A 23,204-nucleotide genomic window follows, 5' to 3' on the forward strand; every position below is an offset into this window, starting at 1 on the left:
TCCAAAAAAAATACAATAATTATAAATGAAGAATAATGTATGACTTAAATGAAGTGGCCTAGAAAGATGACGACAAAATATCGTCTTAATAAGAAAATAAGAGAAACATCAGAAATTATTTTTAAAAAATGTCTTTTTTAAACTGTCGCTATTACCAGAAGGTTGGCAGTTGTTACTAGTGTAAAATCATTTAGTCTCTATTGTGTGTAAAGTGGCGAAAGTCAACGCCGCAAAATGCAAAGATGAAAATAATTCATTCCCTCGAATCAGAATCGAACCCAAAACCGTAACGTTTACAAAAAAATGCTGTGTCGCTACACAAAAAAGGTTTTAAGACAATACAAAGAAATTATATTGAAATTAACGCTTTAGAACGATAGGTGACAACTCTAACACATGCCTATTATTATTTATTAAAAAACACTTCTTACATCTTAGAACAATCCTAAAAATCATAATACCAAAAAAAGTATAGTGCGGTTACTACTACTATACAAAATTTAAAGCTACGCTAATTAATTTTATTTTCAAAGAGAGATAGTAACAAAAAAAATTGCCATACGATACGAGTATAGAAAAAAATTGTCATCTATACAGGTAAAAACTATTAAGAACTTATATTTGTAGTGCATTTCATACAAAATGAGAGCATACGCCTGCAAACCTTTGTCAACTATTATAAATTTTACTTCCTTTTCCTACAATTCTGAAGTTGGCATGGAACCCTCGGTGGGCGAGTCCGACTCGCACCTGACCGGTCTTTTTCCAAATATTTTATTGGTTCGTAATTAAAAAAAAAACTTTTTAAATTTAATTACAAGTGTGAAAAAACTGATAACAATCATTCAATATAATCACAAAATAATAATAAAATTCTGATTCTTCGAAACCAACACGCATATGTTTTGTTATTTTTGCTAATGTCAATGTGACCTTACGTTTCTTGTTAAACTTATTTTGATGTCTTACATCAAAATAAGTAAGTAATAACGCTTTTTAAACGGTTTTTTATGAACCAAGCGTATATTTATTATATTTTTTTTACTATAATTTATGATATTTTTAAACTATACTTATTTTGATAAAAAATCAATGACAAACAAAGGCACGACGTAATATAAACGAATGTATCTTAGTATATAGCTTCACGGCTATACAGGAGTTGATGCAAGGAACCCAGTGTTACCCATGTACCGCTCAGTTCCCGAGACATCGCGTGTTGAGTGGCGGAACTATGTTATCAAAGCGAAAAAAATTAGAAAAATAACTATTAGATCGATCTGTTATAACATATATTAGTATTAGTAAGTTAATAGTCTAAATCTGAACGTCTGAGCAAATTGAAATCTATACACCTATTGGTATTTCTTAATTTTTCTATATTTTTTTGGAAAATTGATCATTTATAACACTCCAACAGTTTCTGAGATTACCGCATCCAAACAAACAAACAAAATAAAACTTCAGTTTTATAATATTAGTATAAAAGTATGGATTATCCGCTTGTATGTACCATACATTAAACAATACATACAAATAATTGTGATAATAATCAACTTTTTTCACACATCACATCTTGACTTATTCGTGAGCGGACGTGTTTCTAATTTTTTCTAAGTTATATTAAAAATCATTGCGCAAAGTTGATCTTTAAAAGTATAGTATTATAAGCTCGGCATTGGTGTGACGTGTAGTGAGCCGAACTTTTAAATAATCCTGTCGGTCGCGGCACACGCAGCGCCCGCGCTTGCTGAGGTAGGCTCCTCCTCACCGCGAGTAAAAGGGATGGGTTGCTCGAAGAAATAATTCATCCCTGTCGCACCTGTTTACTTCGCTGCGCTCGGAGCTATTACGAGTGAGTCATCGTGACCTAGCTTAAATAAACCTTAAAGCTAGCGTTTTTAAAAATTCGTCGAGCATAAATAGCGAAAATGCACTGTTCGGCCTGTCAATCGCCTATTGAAGACCAGCTATACTTGAAATGTCGGCTGTGTTTACTATATTATCACACTCTTTGCATCGGCATATCGAATAAGGATTTTAAAAACCTTACAAGTGATACCAAATCGAAATGGTCATGTCCGGCCTGCCGCAATAAAGCTCCAAAGAACGATAACTCGAATACGCCAGTCCGGCCGATGTCGCCTAGCTCGCGTTCTAACGTTAACGTGGCAAAGCGCGGAACTACTGAGGTGCGCGCCGGTATGGCCGAGAATATTTTCTGCTCACCCTCTTGTTTATCACGTTCAGATATTCGTAATATTATTAAAGATGAGCTTCGTGCCTGTATGTCTGATTGCATTGCCGATTTTATGAGTGATATTAATACTCAATTGCGTGAAATGAAAGACGATATAAAAACTTTTCACGAGTCTATTACTTTTATGAATAGTCACTTTGAGAATTTAAATGCTGAGATAAATGCATACAAAGATGATATTGATCGTATTAAGAAAGAAAATGAATCTCTTAAAAATGATCTCATGGCTATCTCTGGGCGCTGCAGCCAACTGGATCAACTTATGCGTTCATCGAATCTAGAACTTCAATGCGTACCTGAACATAAATCGGAAAACATAATTACTATAGTTAAGCAACTAGGTAAAGTTGTAGCGTGCCCTATTAATGACACAGATATTTCTTACTGTAGTAGAATTGCCAAAAAAGATCCCAGAAGCCCGCGGCCCCGTGCAATTTTGATTACGCTAAGTAGCCCCCGTCAACGTGATACACTCTTGGCAGCTACTATAAAGTACAACAGGCAACACCCTAATGATAAACTAAACTCAAGTGACCTAGGTATGAGCGGGAATAAAAAATCGGCGATATATGTTACTGAGAATTTATCACCTGAGAACAAGTCACTTCACGCGTCGGCACGGCTAAAAGCCAAGGAACTTAAGTACAAGCATGTTTGGGTGCGCAGCGGCCGTATATACATGCGTAAAACTGATACATCAGAATATATATATGTTCGCAACGCAGCAACTCTGGAAAAATTGTGTAATGAGTAATTATCCGTTATTGCTTGTTTTTTTTATGCTAAATTATTTTCAATCATTTGTTAATTATCATTTTTTATCATAATTCGCGTCTTTAAATATATATTTTCAGAATGTTAGAGGCTTACGCACTAAAACATTAGATTTGTATAAAAATGCATTATGTTGTGATTATGATATTATTGTGCTTTGTGAAACTTGGCTAAATCATACTATATTTAATTCAGAATTGTTTAGTGACCGTTACGTGACATATAGACGTGATCGAGAGACTAGTGCATATCACAATAATAAATCGGGTGGTGGCGTCCTAATTGCGATAGCTAAGCGGTTTGAGTCGCGTCGACTAATCAATTTTGAGAGCGGTTGCGAAGACCTTTGGGTCGAACTGGATATATGCAAAAAGCGTGATTCCCTAGAAAAATTATATATATGTGCGGTGTATATACCCCCACCGACTCAAAAACATATTCTTGAACATTTTATTGAGAATACTAATCGAATTTTAGAAACTCATTATAACACATTAGTACTAGGAGACTTTAATTTAAGTTCAATAACATGGCCCAACAATAAAAAAAACTTACCCATGTCCCTACCTGGCCCACTGGGGAACAAGTTGGTTGACTTTGTTGCTCTAAATAATTTGGAACAACAAAATACAATTTTGAACAACCAAGGAAAGATTCTAGACCTAATACTTTCAAATAAAACAATTGAGCATCTGCAAGAAAGCAAGTATGTGCTAAGCAATGTTGATCCATATCATCCACCTTTGGAGTTTGTCCTGTCATCTTATGGTGTCTCCTGTCTCCCTTCTAAGATTCCTAGTGACAAGTTCAATTTTTACAAGGCTGATTTCAACAAAATTATAAGTGAATTGAACTCTATTTCTTGGGTTGATGAATTTTCAGTCCTCAGTCCTGACAGACATGTTGATGATATGGTGCATACTTTTTATAAAATAATCAAAGAGGTAATAGCGAAACACGTGCCTTTAAGTAAGAACGTGCATCAAAAGTATCCCTGCTGGTACAATAAAGAACTTATAAACTTACTTAAAGAGAAATATAAACTACGTGAAAGATATCGTAAATATAAAAATCCTTTAGATGAGCTTTCTTTTCTGTTGCTAAAAAAGCGCTGTTTGTTTTTGATCGAAACTTGTCACAAGAAATACATCTGCTATATAGAGGAGTCTTTATCCAAGAATCCTAAGTTATTTTGGACTTACCAGAAAAGTAAACGGCGAAATAAAAGTACCTATCCATCATTAATGCATCTAGATGGCAGACGAGCCTCCAATGGCTCCGATATTTGTAATCTCTTTGCACATTTTTTCGAATCCGTTTATATAGCACCATCTTCCACTTTAGCAGTCTGTCACTCGGCATCAGGCAACTCTTCAATTATAAATTCTTTGGCAGGGTTACATTTTTCTCAAAAAGACGTAAAAATTGGCCTAAAACGTCTAGATCGCAGTAAGGGAGCTGGATCTGATGGTATTCCAAGTTTATTTGCAACTGAATGTTCTGATGCGCTCTCTTTACCACTCTCGATCATATACAACGAATCAATAAAATCCGGGTTCTTTCCTATCGCATGGAAAGAATCTAGAGTTGTACCCATTCCTAAGTCTGGAGATGCGGCGTCTATAAAAAATTACAGGCCGATTTCTATATTGCCTGTGTTCGCCAAATTGTTTGAATTATTAATAAGACCCATAGTCACCTGGCATTTAAAACAATTGATATCGTCTCAGCAGTTTGGTTTTATTAAGGCTAGATCTACGACCACCAACCTTGTTTCATTCGTAACCTTTTTGACTGATTCAGTTGACTCTAATATCCCAGTTGACACAATTTACACAGACATAAGTAAAGCTTTCGATACTGTGGACCACAACATTCTTATTCACAAGCTTTCATCTATAGGAATTACAGGTAACCTACTAAAATGGTTTTCCTCGTATTTATGCGACCGGTCTTCCAAAGTTGTTGTTAGTGGATACTCGTCCCAACCATTTAAAACCCAATCAGGTGTTCCCCAAGGATCGGTTCTAGGACCAATTTTGTTTAATATATTTATTAACGATATTGTATCACTATGTAAACACAGTGAATGCTTTCTTTACGCTGACGATCTCAAAATCGCTAAACAAATAAAAAGCAAACATGATGCTGACCTTCTTCAAGAAGACTTGAACAGGCTAGTGGAATGGTGCAAGATTAACCGCATGGCCCTGAATATTGATAAGTGTAAATATATAAGATTCTCACGTAGAACTGACTTAAATGCTAACTCGCAAGCTTATACTATTGACAACAGGGCATTAGAAAAAGTAGCAGCTATCAGTGACTTGGGAGTTCATTTCGATAGTAGGATCAGATTTCACACTCATATTGACAAAATCACTACTAAAGCATTTCAAATGCTAGGCTTTATTATAAGGAACTCTAAAGATTTTAAGAAGCCTCATACCAAGATTAGACTTTATTCGGCGTTGGTTCGATCTGGTCTGGAATATTGTGCGCAAGTCTGGTCACCTTTCTACGATGTACATATCAAGCGCATCGAGAGGATCCAGAAGCGTTTCCTATGGCACCTCTCCTACAATTGTAATAAAGCTAAACTATTGCCCACGTATCAAAGCCGCTTACAATATTTCAATCTTATTAGTTTGTTCGATCGGAGACAATTGTTGGGTCAGGTTTTTCTGTATAAATTAATTAATGGTGAGCTAGACTGCCCTCTTCTTGTTGAGAAACTAAATATAAATGCACCTTCAAGGTTACCCCGTGCAAGTAATTATACTTTATTTTTAAACAAAACTTCAAAAACTAAATTGGGCTTGAATGCTACAATAAATAGATTAGCTAACGAGTATAACAGGATGACAAAACAACCTGACGCAAACATTGACATCCTCTCAAATAGTCTTCAAATGTTCAAAAGTAAAGTTATTGCATTCCTGCGTTCTTCTTCGTCTTGACACTGGGGTCTTCTGTCTCGATCACGTATCTGTATGTATTTCTTATATATTGCATCTTTTGTTTGTATCATAATATACCTTATATATACATATATATTTAAATATATTTTAATAATAGTTATGTAAGTATGTGTAAGTAATTAATTTTAAGTATGTTATGAAACTGTCCCTAAACATGCCGTGGCAGCTTATAAGTAAAGCAACACTAAGCTAATAGTTTTAAGACATGTTTGTAATATCCGTTTAAGTGTATGTTTTGTTAGTTGTCCTTAATAAATAAATAAATAAAATAAAAAATAAACTTTTTGTTTTGAATTCGCATTCATTATGCAATCAACAATGTGTGGGTTCGATACAATCAGGTACATGTTTTTTGCCGTCCATCCATTATTTCATAAGAAGCTTAAAATACGCTTAGATTTTAAAATGATAATTTTTTTATCATCCATTATAATCGATCGTCCTACGTTTGTAAATTGTTTTGTTTTTGTTTTATTAATAACAATTTTGTTTTTTTTTGTGTAATCAAAGTTTTAATTTTAAATTGATTTGTTTTGAGGCTGCCATGTCGCAGTGGGAAGGCACCTAACTATAAAAGCGATAGTTGTGGGTTCAAGAATTTTTTCGCAAGAAGCAATGTCTTGAAGGGAGAATGGGGGAGTAGAGTTTCTTACCACTGGGTTAATTCTCTATATTCTATCAGGCATAAAAAATGTGATGCTGAAAAAACCATATTCTGAAATAACCTAAACATTTTAAAAGTACGTAAAATTATCTTACCTTTGTCCTGTAGAGCGGATTGGAGAAGTCCCAGCCCGGCGCCACGAAGAGATATCCGCATTTCGATATCTTTCTGCTGGCCTGAAAAAGAAATAAACAAATTAATATTCATCTTTGTTTCCTTTATGCAATGACAAAATAAACCCTATCATTATTCGTCGTAATATGCAAAGTAAAGCCAGTGCTTAAGCTTACTTGATAAAATAATTTTATACAAAATATTACATATATTTTAATAAAAAAATAAACAGTAAAAAAAAATTTCTACATATCAAAAATACTACGTCGGTTCCCAATTCAGTTCAAAATCATAAAAGCTTCTCTACTAATATTTGGCAAGTCTATAATAAAAAACACCATTGACATATCATAAAGACATTAACAGTATATTCAAATTCTCCTTGCGTTTGTCCAGTGGGCGTGTTCGTCTTGCCCAAACTATGGTAAGCATATGGCACTCGACGCCAGAGTAAACTTTGCCTATGAAAGTAAACAACAACCCACACTTTACGTTGATATAGTGTTGATATTTAGTTAGAGTACATATGGGTGAACAGTTGCACAGTTGGTCCGACGCACTAGTTTCTTATATATCCCCAATAGCTTGATTCATCTTAGTAAAAATATAGAAAATCCTCATTAGAATAGGTACGTTTCTAGGATTCTTTACACAAAAGGTAAAACAGGGCAGTATTACTAAGAATTCGGTGTGTCTGTCTGTCTGTCACCAGGCTAAATCTGAAAACAAATACTTAAAACAAAATAAAATAAATATTTAAGGGGGTTCCCATACAACAACCCTTCGTATGTGAGTCTGACTGGCACATGACCACTTTTTATTACATAAGAGAGAGAGAGAGAGAGAGAGAGAGAGAGAGAGTGAGTACCAGTACCAGAAACTTAGTGTGAAGAAACTCTTTTCCGGTCAAGTTGGGTACAACGATCGTGTTAACACTGTAACAGTCATATGTTTTGCCACTAAGCCTAAAAAATATTGAAGCAACATACAAGCAACTTAAATTAATAATAAGTATGTATTTGCATTATATTTAGATTGAATACGTTACACACTCGCACAATGCCAACATATACAAAGAATATATTTATAAGACAGTGCCAATTTGAATACAAATAATAAAAGAGCCAAGTTATCATTACACCAAGTGACTGATGATGATAATTTCTCAAGTCTTTTTACATTTTTTGTCCATTTCGATAATTTTATGGTTATTTTTTGTCGATTTCTTTATCTTGAAGAAGATTTCTTGAAGGATTTCGACCTTATACCCTAATGCGAATTTCTTCGAGCAGTAGGTACATGTGTGTACGGTGATGTCACCTAAGGTCAGTCACCCTAAATTACATTACACAAGGTACAGTCGGGCTAATATTGATTTGGTTTATTTTTAAACTTGTTGTAGCCCGCAAATTAGTTGGTGTAGATTATTAAATATAGAATACTGCTATTTTCTGTTGTCTTAAAATATAGTAAATTTCTTCTAGTTTCTAGAAAGTGTAGATGCAAGACCTGCACTTCCTAGTTAATTTCCAGACATGGCTTATTGAGCGGCGATACCCAACGCCGCGCTTAGTCTTACTGTACTATTTATATTAATTATTAAATCTTTAAAGTTTATTAAACATTCCTTTTTTCCTTTTCTGTAACCTACATAAGTATAATACATAATTAATAGCTTTTTACTTTGTGCGGTCAAATGGAGAAAGCAATTCTTATTCTTTACACACGAAATGCTTTGTGTGGAGAGTGTGGAGAGTAACTCTGACGACATGTAAAGTAAGGCTACCTATGGCTTTCCTCGATATCGTTTATCCAACACAAAATATTTTTTCGCCAATAGTTCTGAAGATAAGCGCGTTCAACCAAACAAATTCTTCTGCTTTATAATATAAATACAAACTATATTTCTAATCGACTGTACAGATGAACTTGACCGATCTTTCAGGTACAAAGGCCGTCGACACTTACGTACGTACGTGTGTCATTCGATAATGTGAATATAAGCGATCAAAGAAACACTCTTACGAGAAAGCACCGTTTTAATGATAGGTTATGCAAAGAGACGCCTATAATTTCGACCATTGTTATAAGTAAATGGTATGCCGATATTTTTTTGGTGTTAAATATTTTTATTTGGGTACCTACAGACAAAAAATATATATTATTTTTGCAGCGCAAAATTTGTTTTTTTTAGCTTCACGCCGCAGATAGCATGGTAAGCAGAGGGAACCTGGGAACCTAGTGTTACGACATTTGGGTACCGCACTTTCCGTCCAATTCTAAAGACATTACGTTGCAAACCATTGTCCTAACACCAACTTCCCTATACACAGGGTGAACACTCCGCGGAAAAAACCTAAAAGCTGTTCCATTAAATTCCACTATCCCAACAGACCTAAGCCACAAATTCAGTAGCTTCCCTCCCAATATCTATGTCAGGGTCCCCAACCGGTCAGCGCGCGCGTACCGTTACCGCTATCAGAGGACAATACAAATTCTGTGCGTATTGAATCTGCTGCGCGTGAGGCTAGATGACTATCTACCGTGTGGGGCCCTTAACACTGGTAGTTGAGGTTATTTTTAATGATAGATATATATTTTTTTCAACTGTAGGCAGAGCGTACCTGGGAACTTAGTGTTAAGGCAATCCATTCCTATTAGACTCTTCTGTTCCCCTCTTTCCCCCGAATTCTGGAGGCATTGAGTGTTTAGTAGAGAACTCAATGCCGTTCTTTGCCTCGCTACCAGAGAAAGGAAATGTAAATAATAAATATGCCGTTTGGCATTTTGCCTCGAATGGGAATCGAACCCACAAGCTGTAGCGTTTACAATCACATGCTTCGGCCTCATTTTTATTTAATTTAAAATCTTAAATTTCTAGCTTCACGTGTCTTCCACATATAGTAAAGTAGAGAAATTTAAACGTACTTTAACATCTCAAATCACGTCGTTGAGCTCCGCAAATCAACGAGGAATGTCTCCAAAAATTGGGCAGTGCATATGAAACGGAGTGTCTTACCACTAGTTCGCCTAAACGTACCCCTATAACCCCTAACGTACCGCTATAATCAGCCTGCAGAGTCAGTAAAACAGACAAACTAGAACAACAAAAGACAAACAAACACACATGACATTAGTACCCAATATAACATTCTCAATGGTTTACGACCGCACTGTCACGCGCTGTCCTAAAAACTGGACGTAAACCATTGATTTATGGCAATAGTGTTTGACTTTTGTGTACGAATATAGAAAATATTACAATGTTATCGACAAAACGTGTTAAATGTTAGGAAAATTGTTAGGATTTATTTGTGAGTGTGTACGAGTATATACGTATATGGGTGTAGGAAAATCTTTGTGCGGTAAACGGGCAAAGCACGGCGTTGACATCCACCACTTAACACGCAATGCCTCGAGAATTCAGCGGAAAGTTGAGAACGGAAGTGTCTCAATGGGAACGTAGTGTCTTAACACTAGGTTCCTTCAGCCTACCTTGGTATGTGTTCCACCAAGCTACGACGACTTCGATTCAACGAAGATTTTATTAAAATGAATATGAAAATAGCTGAAATACAAAAATTTTTCAACTAGATATCGAACTCACAACCACATCAACTGTCACATACAATTAAAAATTACATACAAACGTACATTCTAATTTAAAACAAGCTTTACAACTATTTTGCTTTAAAATAACTCACAAGTACTCACAAGTACACTAGGTGGCATTCGCACATACGATTCATAATACTAAAGTATCATAAATTTATAGTCGACATGCGTAAAATGCGCCGCCAGATTTAAATTAATGGTTATTCCTGGTGTCATATGAAGGAAGGCAATATGGATGATAGACGTTTAAGCTATACATTATTGTTAGAAGGATTAAATTTAACTTTAAAAATTTATATAATTTTTGAATTGTTTTGAAATATACCTTAACAAGAATAAGGACATTGAGACGTAGTGGGGCAGCATCTGACTGTAAACACGTAGGTTGTAGATTCAATCCCCACTCGGGTGAATCGATTATTCTTATTTCTGATTCGGCGAAATAAAACTCGGCGTTTATCTACGCCACTCCACACGTAATGTCTGGAATTCAGACGTGAAGCTCAGAACGGAGCTACTGTGCTGTACGTGCGTAGCATAAAACGTGATGCTAAAAAATACACAACAAATAAAACTTTAATATATATATATATAAATAATTTAATAATACTTTTCTTTTCAAAGGTATATGAATCCACAACCATAGTGTTTAAAAATAATAGTAAAAACTGAGCTCTGTTGACGTTTAAAATAATTAAATCTTATAAAATACTTTGCGGTACATAAATAAAGATTTATGAGCTGCCATTTCGTAAATGATAGTGTACAAGCATGTACGTATGTATGTATGTGTCCTTAACTTTCTAATCTATAATGGATACTAAAACTAATTACTGATACTATAAATCAACTAGCACCTGATAGAAACGACAATTTTATGTAAGCTTATACTTGCATCGGGTTTTAAGGAGATATAAATTAAGATTTGTGGCCGTAGGGGCGCAGTGGCACAGCGTTTTTAAAGTCTGTTGTTTTTGATTGCAATGATTGGTGAAATGAACATGATGAAATATTGTAGTATGCTTATTACGTTACACATGAAAATGATGAACCAACTTGTCAAGACAAATTTTATTAACCTAAAAACTATAGCAAGCAATGAAAAAAATAGATTTAAATATAAACAATAAGCTTATAATAATAAACAAAATTATTGCAAATAAGATGTTTAAAAAAATAGTTAAATTCATTTCCTCCACATTACACAAATTCAAAAATCGATTCACAATCGAACAGTATCGACTACGACTTGCACTTTCGTCGCGATGCACGGCACGAGGCGCCGGTGAGTCTGCACGAGGTGGGTATCATTCATCGTGATGGCCTTAAACGGCGCGAGTGTTTGAGAAAGTTGGCCAGTTAGAAAAGCTCTTCCAAGATTTGATAATCTTAGGTTCGATGGTCAAATAAATCTTTTGGTATAAACTTTATTATATAATTTTTAACTGCAATATAAATAATTAGTATGAACCTCTAATATAAAAATTTGTACTTTTTCTGTATCATTAGTAGGTTTTATTTTTAAAAACCTCATGTTATGTTCTTTCCCCATTTTTGAGGTATTGCGTGCAATAAAAAAAATGTTACCAGCAATGAAAATATCCTTCCAACAAATGAAACGTTTAAAATAAAACGCAGTGCCTCTACCTCAGCCCTTACCTCTATGTAAACAGATCCTACGTAAAAAAGTGATCCAAATCCTACGTGTAATAAAATGTCTTAACAAGTTAGTTCATCATTTTCATGTGTAACGTAATAAGCATACTACAATATTTCATCACGATCATTTCACCAATCATTGCAATCAAAAACAACAGACTTTACAAACGTCAAACAACGACAACGACAAGACAAACGGGCCGCTACAAAAAACTCACTTAGGCATTTATCACTTCATAATTATCATCGCATTAACTCTAATAGAGGTCTAAATTGACAACGATCAAACGTTCTAGAGAAAAGTAAAACTAAACAAAAACAATAGAGCAAATTCTTCGAACACAAAAGACAGTCGATATAATAGAAAAATCAACAGTCGCTTTCTAGAAGTGCCACAATTGTTACATCGAATGGTGGAGATGGCAAAAACGCGACAATGAATACAGATAGAATCGCTTTCGACAAACAGTCGATAAACGGTGAGCCATCAGAGATAGAGCTCGGAGAAAGGAGTTAATGATAGATAGACTGTTACATCGAAATCGTGTAATCGAATGATACAAGTTGTGTTAATAGACGGTTTTGTAATTTCTATTTAATATTTAGAGACAAATTGAGGCCAAATGTAAAGGAAGGTTGTGGATGTGTGCCTCACTCGGAGCAATTATGTTTAAATTATTATTTTTTTTTAATTATGAAAACGTAATGTCCTGTAAATTGGGCGGAAAATTAATGGAATAGTAATATTACTAATTCATCAGATATTTCGTTGATGAATCATCAATAGTTTGGTTTGGAAGATTATTTACTTTTTTCACAAACTTGGAGTAGTTGAAGCAATTTTGTTTTTTATATATAAGGGCAATACGTTATGTATAAGTAAGTAAAAACATCCGACCAGGTCACTCTATGTTTTAAACTAGTCAAAATCATCTTACTCTACTTGGAACTGACTGAACTAGAAAACTATAATTATAAGTTGAATTTTGTTTAACAAAATTATGAACACATTAATACAAATTACATATAAAAAATACTGCACAAATTTAACCAAATTATCAAACAAGCAAAAAAACTAAATAACGTACAACATATGGACCAAATCTATCATCTAATTCAACTAAGAGGTTACTAGCAAGACGACAGGCACCGGCGGGAGGTCGGCGCGGGCCAGTCACGGCAACGCTACCGGCACAATTATTTTATCTAGATCACTCTCACTGAATCAAAAAGAATACCGAGACGTAAAGAAAGCAAAGTCAGGTGCGTTCCCATTTCACTTTCCAATAACTGAATGAAAGACGAATTACGACCCAAGTTCGAGAGAGTCAAGACCGCGTTTCGATAATCGATATTCGGACAGTTAACGTTTAATTATCGAGATATGCGAAAAACTTTTAGAGCCACTAATTGTGACTTTGATTTGATTGTATTAGAAAATTGCTGTTATAAAATAGAGAGTAGGGTTGGGAAAGTTCGTTTTTATTGAAAATATTTTAAGCATTTATTTATAGGTAACTAACTACTACTAAAAAAACACTAATGTTCTATTTTACGTAATGCCTTGCGCGGCATGCCTTTTTTTTATAAAAAAGTTTTCAACATAAAGGAGCGAAAAAGACTAAGAAAAATGGCTTTAAGAATCAAAACTTTAACATTAAACTTTTGAAACTACTTAAAAACTATACATTTAAACAGAATAGAAGAATCACATTAGTATAAGGAAAATATCAGAACAGCCTCCAAGGCGGAAACAGAGACAATAATAACTCCTAAACTGAAACAAAAACAAATAGACAAACTAAATATGTTCATTGCACTTTCTCAAAAACTAATACAACGACCGGTTACATTAGCGAAGCATTAACATACATAGTTCCCTGACATAAAATATTCATGTTGCTTTATCAAGAGCATCTCATCTACAGATCAAGAGCAAGTAGGCAGGGTAGAGACGCGGCATTTAGTACGTGCTTAGTACCGATTGAGATGTTTCAACTGTATTTTGACAGGTCATTTTTATTTGAATTTAGGCTAACATGTATGGATTGTTGTTTGGAGATGGTATACCTAATTGACTTGTAGATAAGTTTTAATATTGATTTATATTGGAAAATATATTACTAAATATATTTCATATTGGAAATCGAATCTGTGGTTGTTGAGGAATTTGTGAGTGCTTATTAATGAACGATATTTTTTTTTTAAGTAGCTTTAAAAGTATAGGTAATTTCAACTTCGATCAGGTGCAAATAATTTTACAATTATCATTACACAAGTGTAATGTACGATAGGTTAAAAAATCTGTCATTAATATATCTAAATAAATTTGATTTCAACACTAAAATACTAAGTTAATGATATGTTAGATTCTAAGTTAAGGCCGTCGTAGTGCAATTTCAGAGTTGTTGTAGTGAATTCGATTCCCACTCTTGAGAATGATTTATGAAATATTAATTTATTTCACTTTCTAGTTCTAAGCGGTGGTAAGTTACGTCACTCAACACTTAATGTCTCCAAAATTAGGCGGTGTGTGAGAAAGAGACTATACAAAATAAGTAATAAATATACAATCAATTTATATATAAATTATATTCATATAAGTATATTTTTCAAAACATTACTTCCTATACGAGTATATCAGTAGGTACTCAGTCGTACTCGTACGTACTGCTCTAGATTAATACCATTTAGCGACCTCACCTCGTACACATCAAGGCCCAGGAAGCCCGACCGGGACGTAATTTAATTTTTACTTTGATGCAAACCGGTCAAGAGGTTTTGAACTTACTAGAATAATTAGATAATTATTTTATATATTTTTTAAGAAACTTAATAATATTTTTATATTTAGAACGTTTAACAGTAGGTTCTACCTACTTATCCTGCGTTATATGGGATACAGCGTAAGGATTTACGAGAAAATAAAAATAAAATTAATTCCCTGAGTAGGAACCGAATCCCCAACCACAGCCGTCACGTTTAATTTAGTCGTTGTGCTGCTACACCACGCAGTCTCAATTATTTATATAATCTATATACAAATTTCTATAAACGCATACCCAAGCAAAGTAAGTGTAGAGCCAATAGTTTCTAATATAATAATAGATGAATAAATCAGAATAAATCAACGCGTTGAATAGAGTTGTGCGCACCGTGACAGGCTGACGTGCTAGGGAAATATTTTGACATATCACCTTGAAGTGTTACATGGTACTATACTACGTTCAACGTTAAAGTGTCCTAGGCCTAATAAATATAATGTCATTATACATTCAATAAGGAAATAAAATGGAAGAGATTCAAATTAGTTAATATAAATTTCAAATTGTATTTTTAACTAATTTTCGATCACAACATCGTCTAAAGTCCACATCTTCAGTATATATATTGTAAAATAATGTACTTTTTCCAGTACAGGAGCAAATTTACAAAATACCCTCATGCCCCACTGGAATCGGACCCAAAAAAATCTTCAAGGACATGTCAAATGACTTGGATAAGATCCACAAACCTCTCTATTCCCTACTTTCAGCAATAACAGGGATATTGCCTGTTGAATGGGTAAACACTTCAGACGCACTATATTATGTCTAAATTGTCAAACATATTTCGAAGTCTAAAATATTTAAAACCCTTCCTTTAACTCGTACCCACAATCACTTTCAATGCCACATAAAAATATTATAACACTAACCTCAAAATCATTGACGCGATCGATTTTCCAAGCGATTGTATGTAAATACATAAACGCGTCCAGTTTTCACACAACGAATGATAATAGAAACAGACTACAATAGGTTTTCACCAGTTTTCCACTGCCTGCCTTTCCACAATCGTCACTTTCTACGTCAATAGAAATTATCTTTTGCAATAACCGATTGATTATGAACTCTATATTGATTGTATAAGATTTAAATTGCGTCATTTGTTTGGAAATAATCATTTCTTAACGTCAAGTGCTACAAGGTTTAATTAATTATTGGAATTAGGATTTAAGTGACGTGTATTATAGTAAATGTGATGAAAAGTTGGATGTTATTGACTTTAGAATTGGAGAGTTGTTCTGCCACTCAACACGCCATGCCTCCAGAATTCGGCAGAAAGTGGGGAACGGTTTTTCTTAATACCAGGTTCCCTCTGTCTACCCTGCTGTATGCGGGATACAGCGTGAAGCTGATTTATTTAATAAGAGATTTATTTAATTTAAATTTATTTATTAACTTTAAATTCAATGAAGAAAGTGCTATGGTTATAAGTACATAATATTCGTTAAAATCAATGAGCTTTATGTATGCAACAAAAGTAATTTGTGTATAAAATAAAATGTCCCAACATAGATAAAAATTAAGCAATGCTAATCTTATAGCAAAATCTTAAATTGTGATGACAAAGACTCATTTTAGCAAATGTAATATTATCTACATAATAAAATACAGTGATTTTGGCAAAATTTATCGACATGCCTATACAATCTTCACCTCACAGTTGATAAATAAAAGATAAAAACCACAGTGAAAGTGTAAAACACATAAGAATAACCATTAACATTAAGTAAAATCCCAAGATATAAAGTGTAAACTATCAATAAAAAGCATCGAGAGATTAGAAACAGCCATGAAAACAAAAGTGAGGTATTCGAACATTACGTAATGTTACAAACATAACAAACGAGAGTCGGCGTGGGATAAATTGTTTAAGTAGGTGTGACGGATTCCAGCCTATTACAAGTTCTGGAGGTAACGATGATTGCCTTATAATCATAGGTTCCTGCTGTTTCTCACCCGCATATTGCAGGGTTACCGGGTGGTAAGTTTCAAATGCGACATTTAAGAAGGATACATCAGTAAAAATATAAAATAATAAAATATATGAATTATATTTATTTTCACATTTTGGTACCTAGACATGCGTGGGGAGTACTTGAGCGTTAAGTTGCCTCTGCCTACCCTGGTATATGAGGGATACAGCGGGAAGCTAAAAAGATTTTTTTTTTCAAATCTTTGCTAATTATTATAATGCATTGCTTTACTAACAGACTGTTCTAAAATGAGCTAATAAATACTTTTATTTTGGTATATGATTTTTTTGTATTTAAAAGTAATTTATTTAATATAATTTCGAATGAATGTTATAATAAAGCAAACTTTTAAGCGCGGATTCCATGCCAGGATAACACTATTGCGCCTTTTAAATGCTAACTTCATACGTTTACATAATCACCTATACATTTTAACGTAAATTTCCTTAATTTACGAAAAGTTATAGAACTTAATTTTTTGTACTTATACGAGTAGTATACGCTAACTTATTTATTTAGTTATATCAGTTTATGGAAAATTAACATTAATTGTTTTTTTTTCTTTATTATCTCACAACCCTGTTTTCAACTCGTTCAACAGGTTAAGAGAGACAGGCTTTACACACACTATTGATTAGAAAAGGACGACGGAGGGAAAGATCAAGGATCTACACGGCTACGGACAGGAAAGACTTGTTTTTATGATGATTGAATGGCAGGTACATTATAACTACTGTTTTGTTGTTTTCTTCTTCACCTTTATTATCAAAAAAAAATTAAGCTCTCATTGATATTTTATAATTATACTCTCAAATTATCTCATTCCACGGAACATATACCTGCCGGTTACGTTTAACCGATCAAAACTAACCCAAAATTTTATAATTCTTACATATTTTCAAAAGAGAACGCGCCTCTGCTATTATCGCCCTAAATAGATGCGGCACGAGTAAGAATTTTAATGACACCCGTTGTCTGGATGTAGTTTTTTAACAATAAATGTGAAGGTCCTTAGAATAAATAGTTCATAAAAATGCTATAATCTTTTAATCTTTTAATAAGTCGTTAAGTAACATTAACTTCTATAAGCATTTATAGATAATATATACAAGAATTATTTCGTCACTATCACCATTTTAGTATGTACTCAATCATGGTTTGACAGTTGAATGGATTCGAATGAAATAATTTATAACGACGGCGTTTTCCATGTTCAATGTTCATGTCTGCGATTTAGGCGAAGGATTTAGGTTCTAATTCAAAAAATGATGGTTTATTAAATTACAAACATTCCAGGTAGTATGGTCGAGTAGTGAATCCAATAGTATTCAATAATTAAAAGATTACAACAATAGCGGTGTTCGGAGTGATTTAACACTTTGCGCCTATTATTCAGAATCTAACCAAACTCTCATCAAACTATCCTTGAAGTGTGTATCTTTTCCAATGAAAAAAGAATCATCGAAATCGGTTGGCGTGATACTGAGTTATTCGTCCATTAGTTGCGCATATACTTAAAGCAAATTTAAGAGTTATGTAATTTTGTCATGGATAACATAGTCAGAAATGTACTAAATGGGACCACACGGGTAGCATCAGCTTTCAAATAAAAAAAAATCATCAAAATCGGTTCACCCAGTCAAAAGTTCTGAGATAACAAACATAAAAAAAACAGTCGAATCTATAACCTACGAGTACCTTTTACAGACGTCGCGTCGCGTCGGTTCAGTTAAAAATATAGTAATGAGACACCGTTCTCGACTTTCCGCCCAAAATTCCAGATATTGCGTGTCAGAGAACGGAACTCACTATAATTATTATATTTAAACAACTTTTTCTGAAATTGGCTGGTGCTCTCTTTCGAAGATATGTAAGGATATTATAAGATTTTGGGTTATTTATATAATTTTCTCATTACTTTCACACTGATACTTATATTTATTATGGTATCGTATGCTACTTCTACCTCAGTTCTACCTGTTCTAGATGCAGTTTCGTCGCATCCAACTCTACTAGTCCTATTATCAATTATGGCTCCACAAAAACCACCGGCTGAATGATTGTTTATTAAAGAAGTACGTGCCATTTGTTTCTACTTATAGAGCATAATGACTAAAATTATTATTGGATCTTCTTTATGGATGTTACAAAAAACTATCAGGCCATCATGGCACGGTAGTACGCAGTCTAATTTAACGCGATGTTTCTAGATTCAAATTCGGAGGAATGAATTTTCTTAATTATGGGTGTTCTTATGAAGGAAGGATGTTGAGCTACGCCACTCAACGCCCGATGTCTTGAATGCAGGAGCAAATAGGAAAACAGAGTATATTAACACTTAGCTCTCTCTGTAACCTGTTATCCATAAAAAGCATGAACCTTCAGTTTTTTATCCTTCTAAGATTAAATTAAAATTCCCAACATATACCAAGTAAACAATCGACTACAGGCTTAGCACGAGACAATGGCAGACTTTAGCTTTGGTACGTGCCATCTATATATTTTTATAATATATTTGTAAAAAAATGCGCGTTTTTCTCGAGCACAGCTGGCGTCGATCTTTGGTGTGACATCTGCTGTATAACAAGTGGTCATCACTGTAGAAACTAGTTGTAAGACTTGAAGTAAGTAGATGTTGCACGTTTTGTTTACACTTATTATTTATGTTGTTTACTTTGACATATCATTTTTTTGTTCTTCGAAATTACGACGTCTTGGTGACTCCATAATTATTATTTTTTTGTTCCATGAATATGAAGAGTAGACTTTTTGTCTTCGAGTATATTATTATTAATTTTTAGTAAGTAGACAAGAATCTTAGACATTAGATTCCCACTTAATTACACTTAAAAATAATATATTTTTGATATTTATTATAACAGTAATGAAAATAGGCAGTGATATGTCAAGCGAGTATTTTTTGAACTTATAATGTATAGATCGATACGTAGAAAATTTTTATATATATTTTTAGCCAATACATCAAAAAATATACGAAAAATCGAATTTAGTATAAACACCGCTCGCTATAACGTAAAAAAAAATTCATCGTCTTGAAAAAAAAGCAATTAAAATAAGGTTATTTCTGAAAGCGGTTATTATGAAACTCTGACCAGTTACTTACATGACTATTAATTGCTTCCACACACAAATATACAAACCTGGCCTAGTATTTTTATTATACATTACACAATTACACAATCATAATAATTAAATGGCCATTTAAATTAATTATAATTAAAATAAAGTGAATTAAATAATATTGGAATCGGAAGTGATATTTATGAAGGAGGTTTCGTATGTGTTACTTTATAATTATTATTTTTATTTTGTTGAACTAATTTTATTTTTATAAAGGTTGTTTTTGTCTTATAAAAAGTAAAAAAAAGACCAAAGATTTTAGTTTGTTTCGTTTCGTTGAAATCGTACATAGTTCATAATAAGACAAAGTATGAAAATAAAAGTGATTATGCTATAGATTCCTTTAGTAAGCTCGCAAACTAAGAACTCTTATTTATTATCATTTGGCAATGCAGGCGAAGCCGTAATGTGTCTTACATTATATTTTATGCAAAAAATATGTAGGTCGTTCGCGGCGCAAGGGCACAAGCGTGCGACTGTAAACATCACAGGTTGTGGTTTCGATTCCCACTCGAGGCAATTAAATATTTAATATTTTCCTCATTAAAAACATTATGAGTAGTGTCAAATAACAGTCAATGAACGTATAAACACCTATGCCGAATGATTTACAGCCCAGAAACAAATCTAAGGATATTTTACGAGGTCATATAATTTTTTATTGTGCCTGTAACTACTATATATAAAATGATGGACTGCAAAATTGAATTTGTGTCACATGAGTCAACGCAACAACCGTTCGAAGAACGACTTATATTTAGTCTATATGGGTCAGGTTTGTGGGGCGTCGTATGGCACTGAATCAACTACCTACGTGATAGCAATTGCAATTGATTTGAAAATATTATTGCCAATTGTTTTTTGTTATAATTAAAATTATATAGTTACAAAAACACACTTTTGTCGTAGAGTACTATAAAAGTGGTCGGAGTTATAAATTATATAAGCCTAAACTCGAGTGGTGTATTAGTGATCTCTGAAGAGTGATACCATAATATTATATCAACCTAAACTATGTATAATTGCCAAGTTTCATGATGATTCAATCATTCAATCATTCAATCAATCAATTAATTGAAGGTGGACCTAATATAAACCGTATAACATACGGACATAGGTACTATATATACTAAGCTTTTGATATTAATGTCAGGTTATATTCAATTACTACTGAAGGCCAAATTGAGTTGAATATAATAAAGATTTTTAAATCCCTTGTAGCGCAGAAACATGTTGTTCGACTGTTAACGGAATGATTGTGAGTTCAATTCCAGAACAGACAAAGCGCGGCTTTCAATTTCGTCTGTCAATATGCAATGTTGCGATAATTTGTCGGTAAGTGAAGAACGCAGTGTTGCAGTGCTTATGCGGGAAAATGCGTGAAGTAAACATATAATATACAACTACATAATATGATCTTTTTGAGCTTCACACTGTATCCCACAAATAATGTATATTTTTAATTAAATATAAATAACAATTTATAAGTCATATTAAACGTAAAATAAAAAAAATGTCTCCAAGATGCACGAGGTCAAACTCGTTACACACTTATCTGGTCTGTTCATCATTATTAAGTATAATTTATGAACCGTAAACCAGTGCAGGCTCTAAGTACGTCGACATTTACTAAAATAAACATTTTATGCATAAAATTCATTTAAATTGACCATCGGGACGCATTTTAATGTCTTTAAATATGTCTTTATGATAGGAAATTCAAATCCGGTTTTAATCATTTCCTTGGATCGTGTAGTAAGTTAATAATTGTGAACAAAAGATATAAAGAAATAGTCAAATTGTTTTGAGGAAATCGTTAGAGCCCCGACCGGACTCCCTAGGAAACGATGACTAAACGTCGTGATGACAGGACATGAGAACTTATGGAGTAGGCAAAGAGGATGTTGAGGAGCGTGTAAAGTGGGGTGGATTGAGTCAGCAGGCAGATCCTAGCCCTGTAGGAAAAGGTTAAATGAAGGAGGAAAATGTTTTAAAGCTAAAAATACTTATTTCAAATTAAACAAAATATTGATAATATATGTATGTATAGTAATTTATACAATTAACTAGTTGTCTTCGTAATTTACGTGGACTTTAAGCTATAAAATGGAAAATCTCATTTTTCCCGTTTCCGTAAAAATCCTACGAATTTCTTAGTACTCCCCTCGATAACGAAGAAGTTTCTACGGAGTATTATCAAAAATCCTTCAAATATGATAAGCCTAAAAGGTAAGAATACATTTTACTTTAAATGTAACAAAAATCCCACATAATAGTTCTTCAAGACCACTTTACTTCAATACACAACTCTCTTTAGGTCAAGAAAATTTCCATGGCGACAATCGCAAACAATAGAAACTGCACAGCAGGTAGCACTTAGGTAGGTAGTACAGTGTTCGAAAACTCATAATTCTAGTTACGTCCTAAAGTCCAAAGGTATGAATGGGCACTACGTGACGATAGCACAACGAAGGTAGCCGTTACCAATTTTAAAGGAATAGAATAGAAGAATGAGGCCAGCTGTGGCGCAGAAGCACAAAGTGTGACCGTTAAAGCGACTGGTTGTAGGTTCGATCCTCACCCGAGGAAATGTAATTTTTAGTTGAATTTATATTTCCATTTCTTCGCTCTTGTGTCCGTTCCGCCACTTAATACCCAATGCTTTTGAATGATTTTTGGCGGGAAGTGGAGAATGGAGTGTCTAAGCACTATATTTTCCCTCTGCCTAACCTGCTGTGTGCGGGATACAACGTGAAGGTGATGTATTTATTTTTTCGAATAGAAGAAATAGGCCTCAATTTTTACATGTCCACAGCTATTCGACTATGAAATCACATGTTGGAATGCTTGGCCCACTTAAGTACACGCGGTCGTTTCCGCGCCGTAAATAGTAGCTTATAACGGCGTTTCTCTATATATACTTATACTTATGTTTAGATAATGTTATTAGGTTTTATCCTGGCTACTTTTATGGCGATGTAAGAATAAATTAGTTATTTAAGTGGTTGTTAAATTTTTAAATATATAAATAATGTAATTTTTGACGTGACAATTTGTTTTGGGTTCCAATTCCAGAATTTGAACTGCGTGAAATATATTTAAAAGCCCTTTTCTCCAATTCTGTCAGGTTATATAAGTTATATAAGTTGTGGCAGTAGGACATTGTCGAAATTGTTTATATTTATTATAAGTTTT

At 33.6% G+C, this 23,204-nt stretch overlaps 1 protein-coding gene across 6 annotated transcripts in view; it reads right to left on the minus strand.

The window, feature by feature from the left end:
• osp (myosin phosphatase Rho interacting protein outspread) overlaps positions 1–23,204 on the minus strand; it is a 227,259-nt gene that overhangs the window by 131,296 nt on the left and 72,759 nt on the right. For 5 of the 6 annotated variants that reach the window (XM_085204795.1, XM_085204796.1, XM_085204798.1 and 2 more), the window contains exon 2: positions 6,775–6,855. In XM_085204795.1, coding sequence (XP_085060921.1) covers positions 6,775–6,855 — 81 coding nt within the window. Of the gene's footprint in view, positions 1–6,774; positions 6,856–15,764; positions 15,855–23,204 lie in introns of those variants that run through there. The other variant, XM_085204797.1, reaches the window with a different exon arrangement.

Source organism: Heliconius melpomene, chromosome 20 (genome assembly GCF_056956725.1).
Source record: "Heliconius melpomene rosina isolate 202511_hmr_F chromosome 20, ASM5695672v1, whole genome shotgun sequence".
NCBI lineage: Eukaryota > Metazoa > Arthropoda > Insecta > Lepidoptera > Nymphalidae > Heliconius > Heliconius melpomene.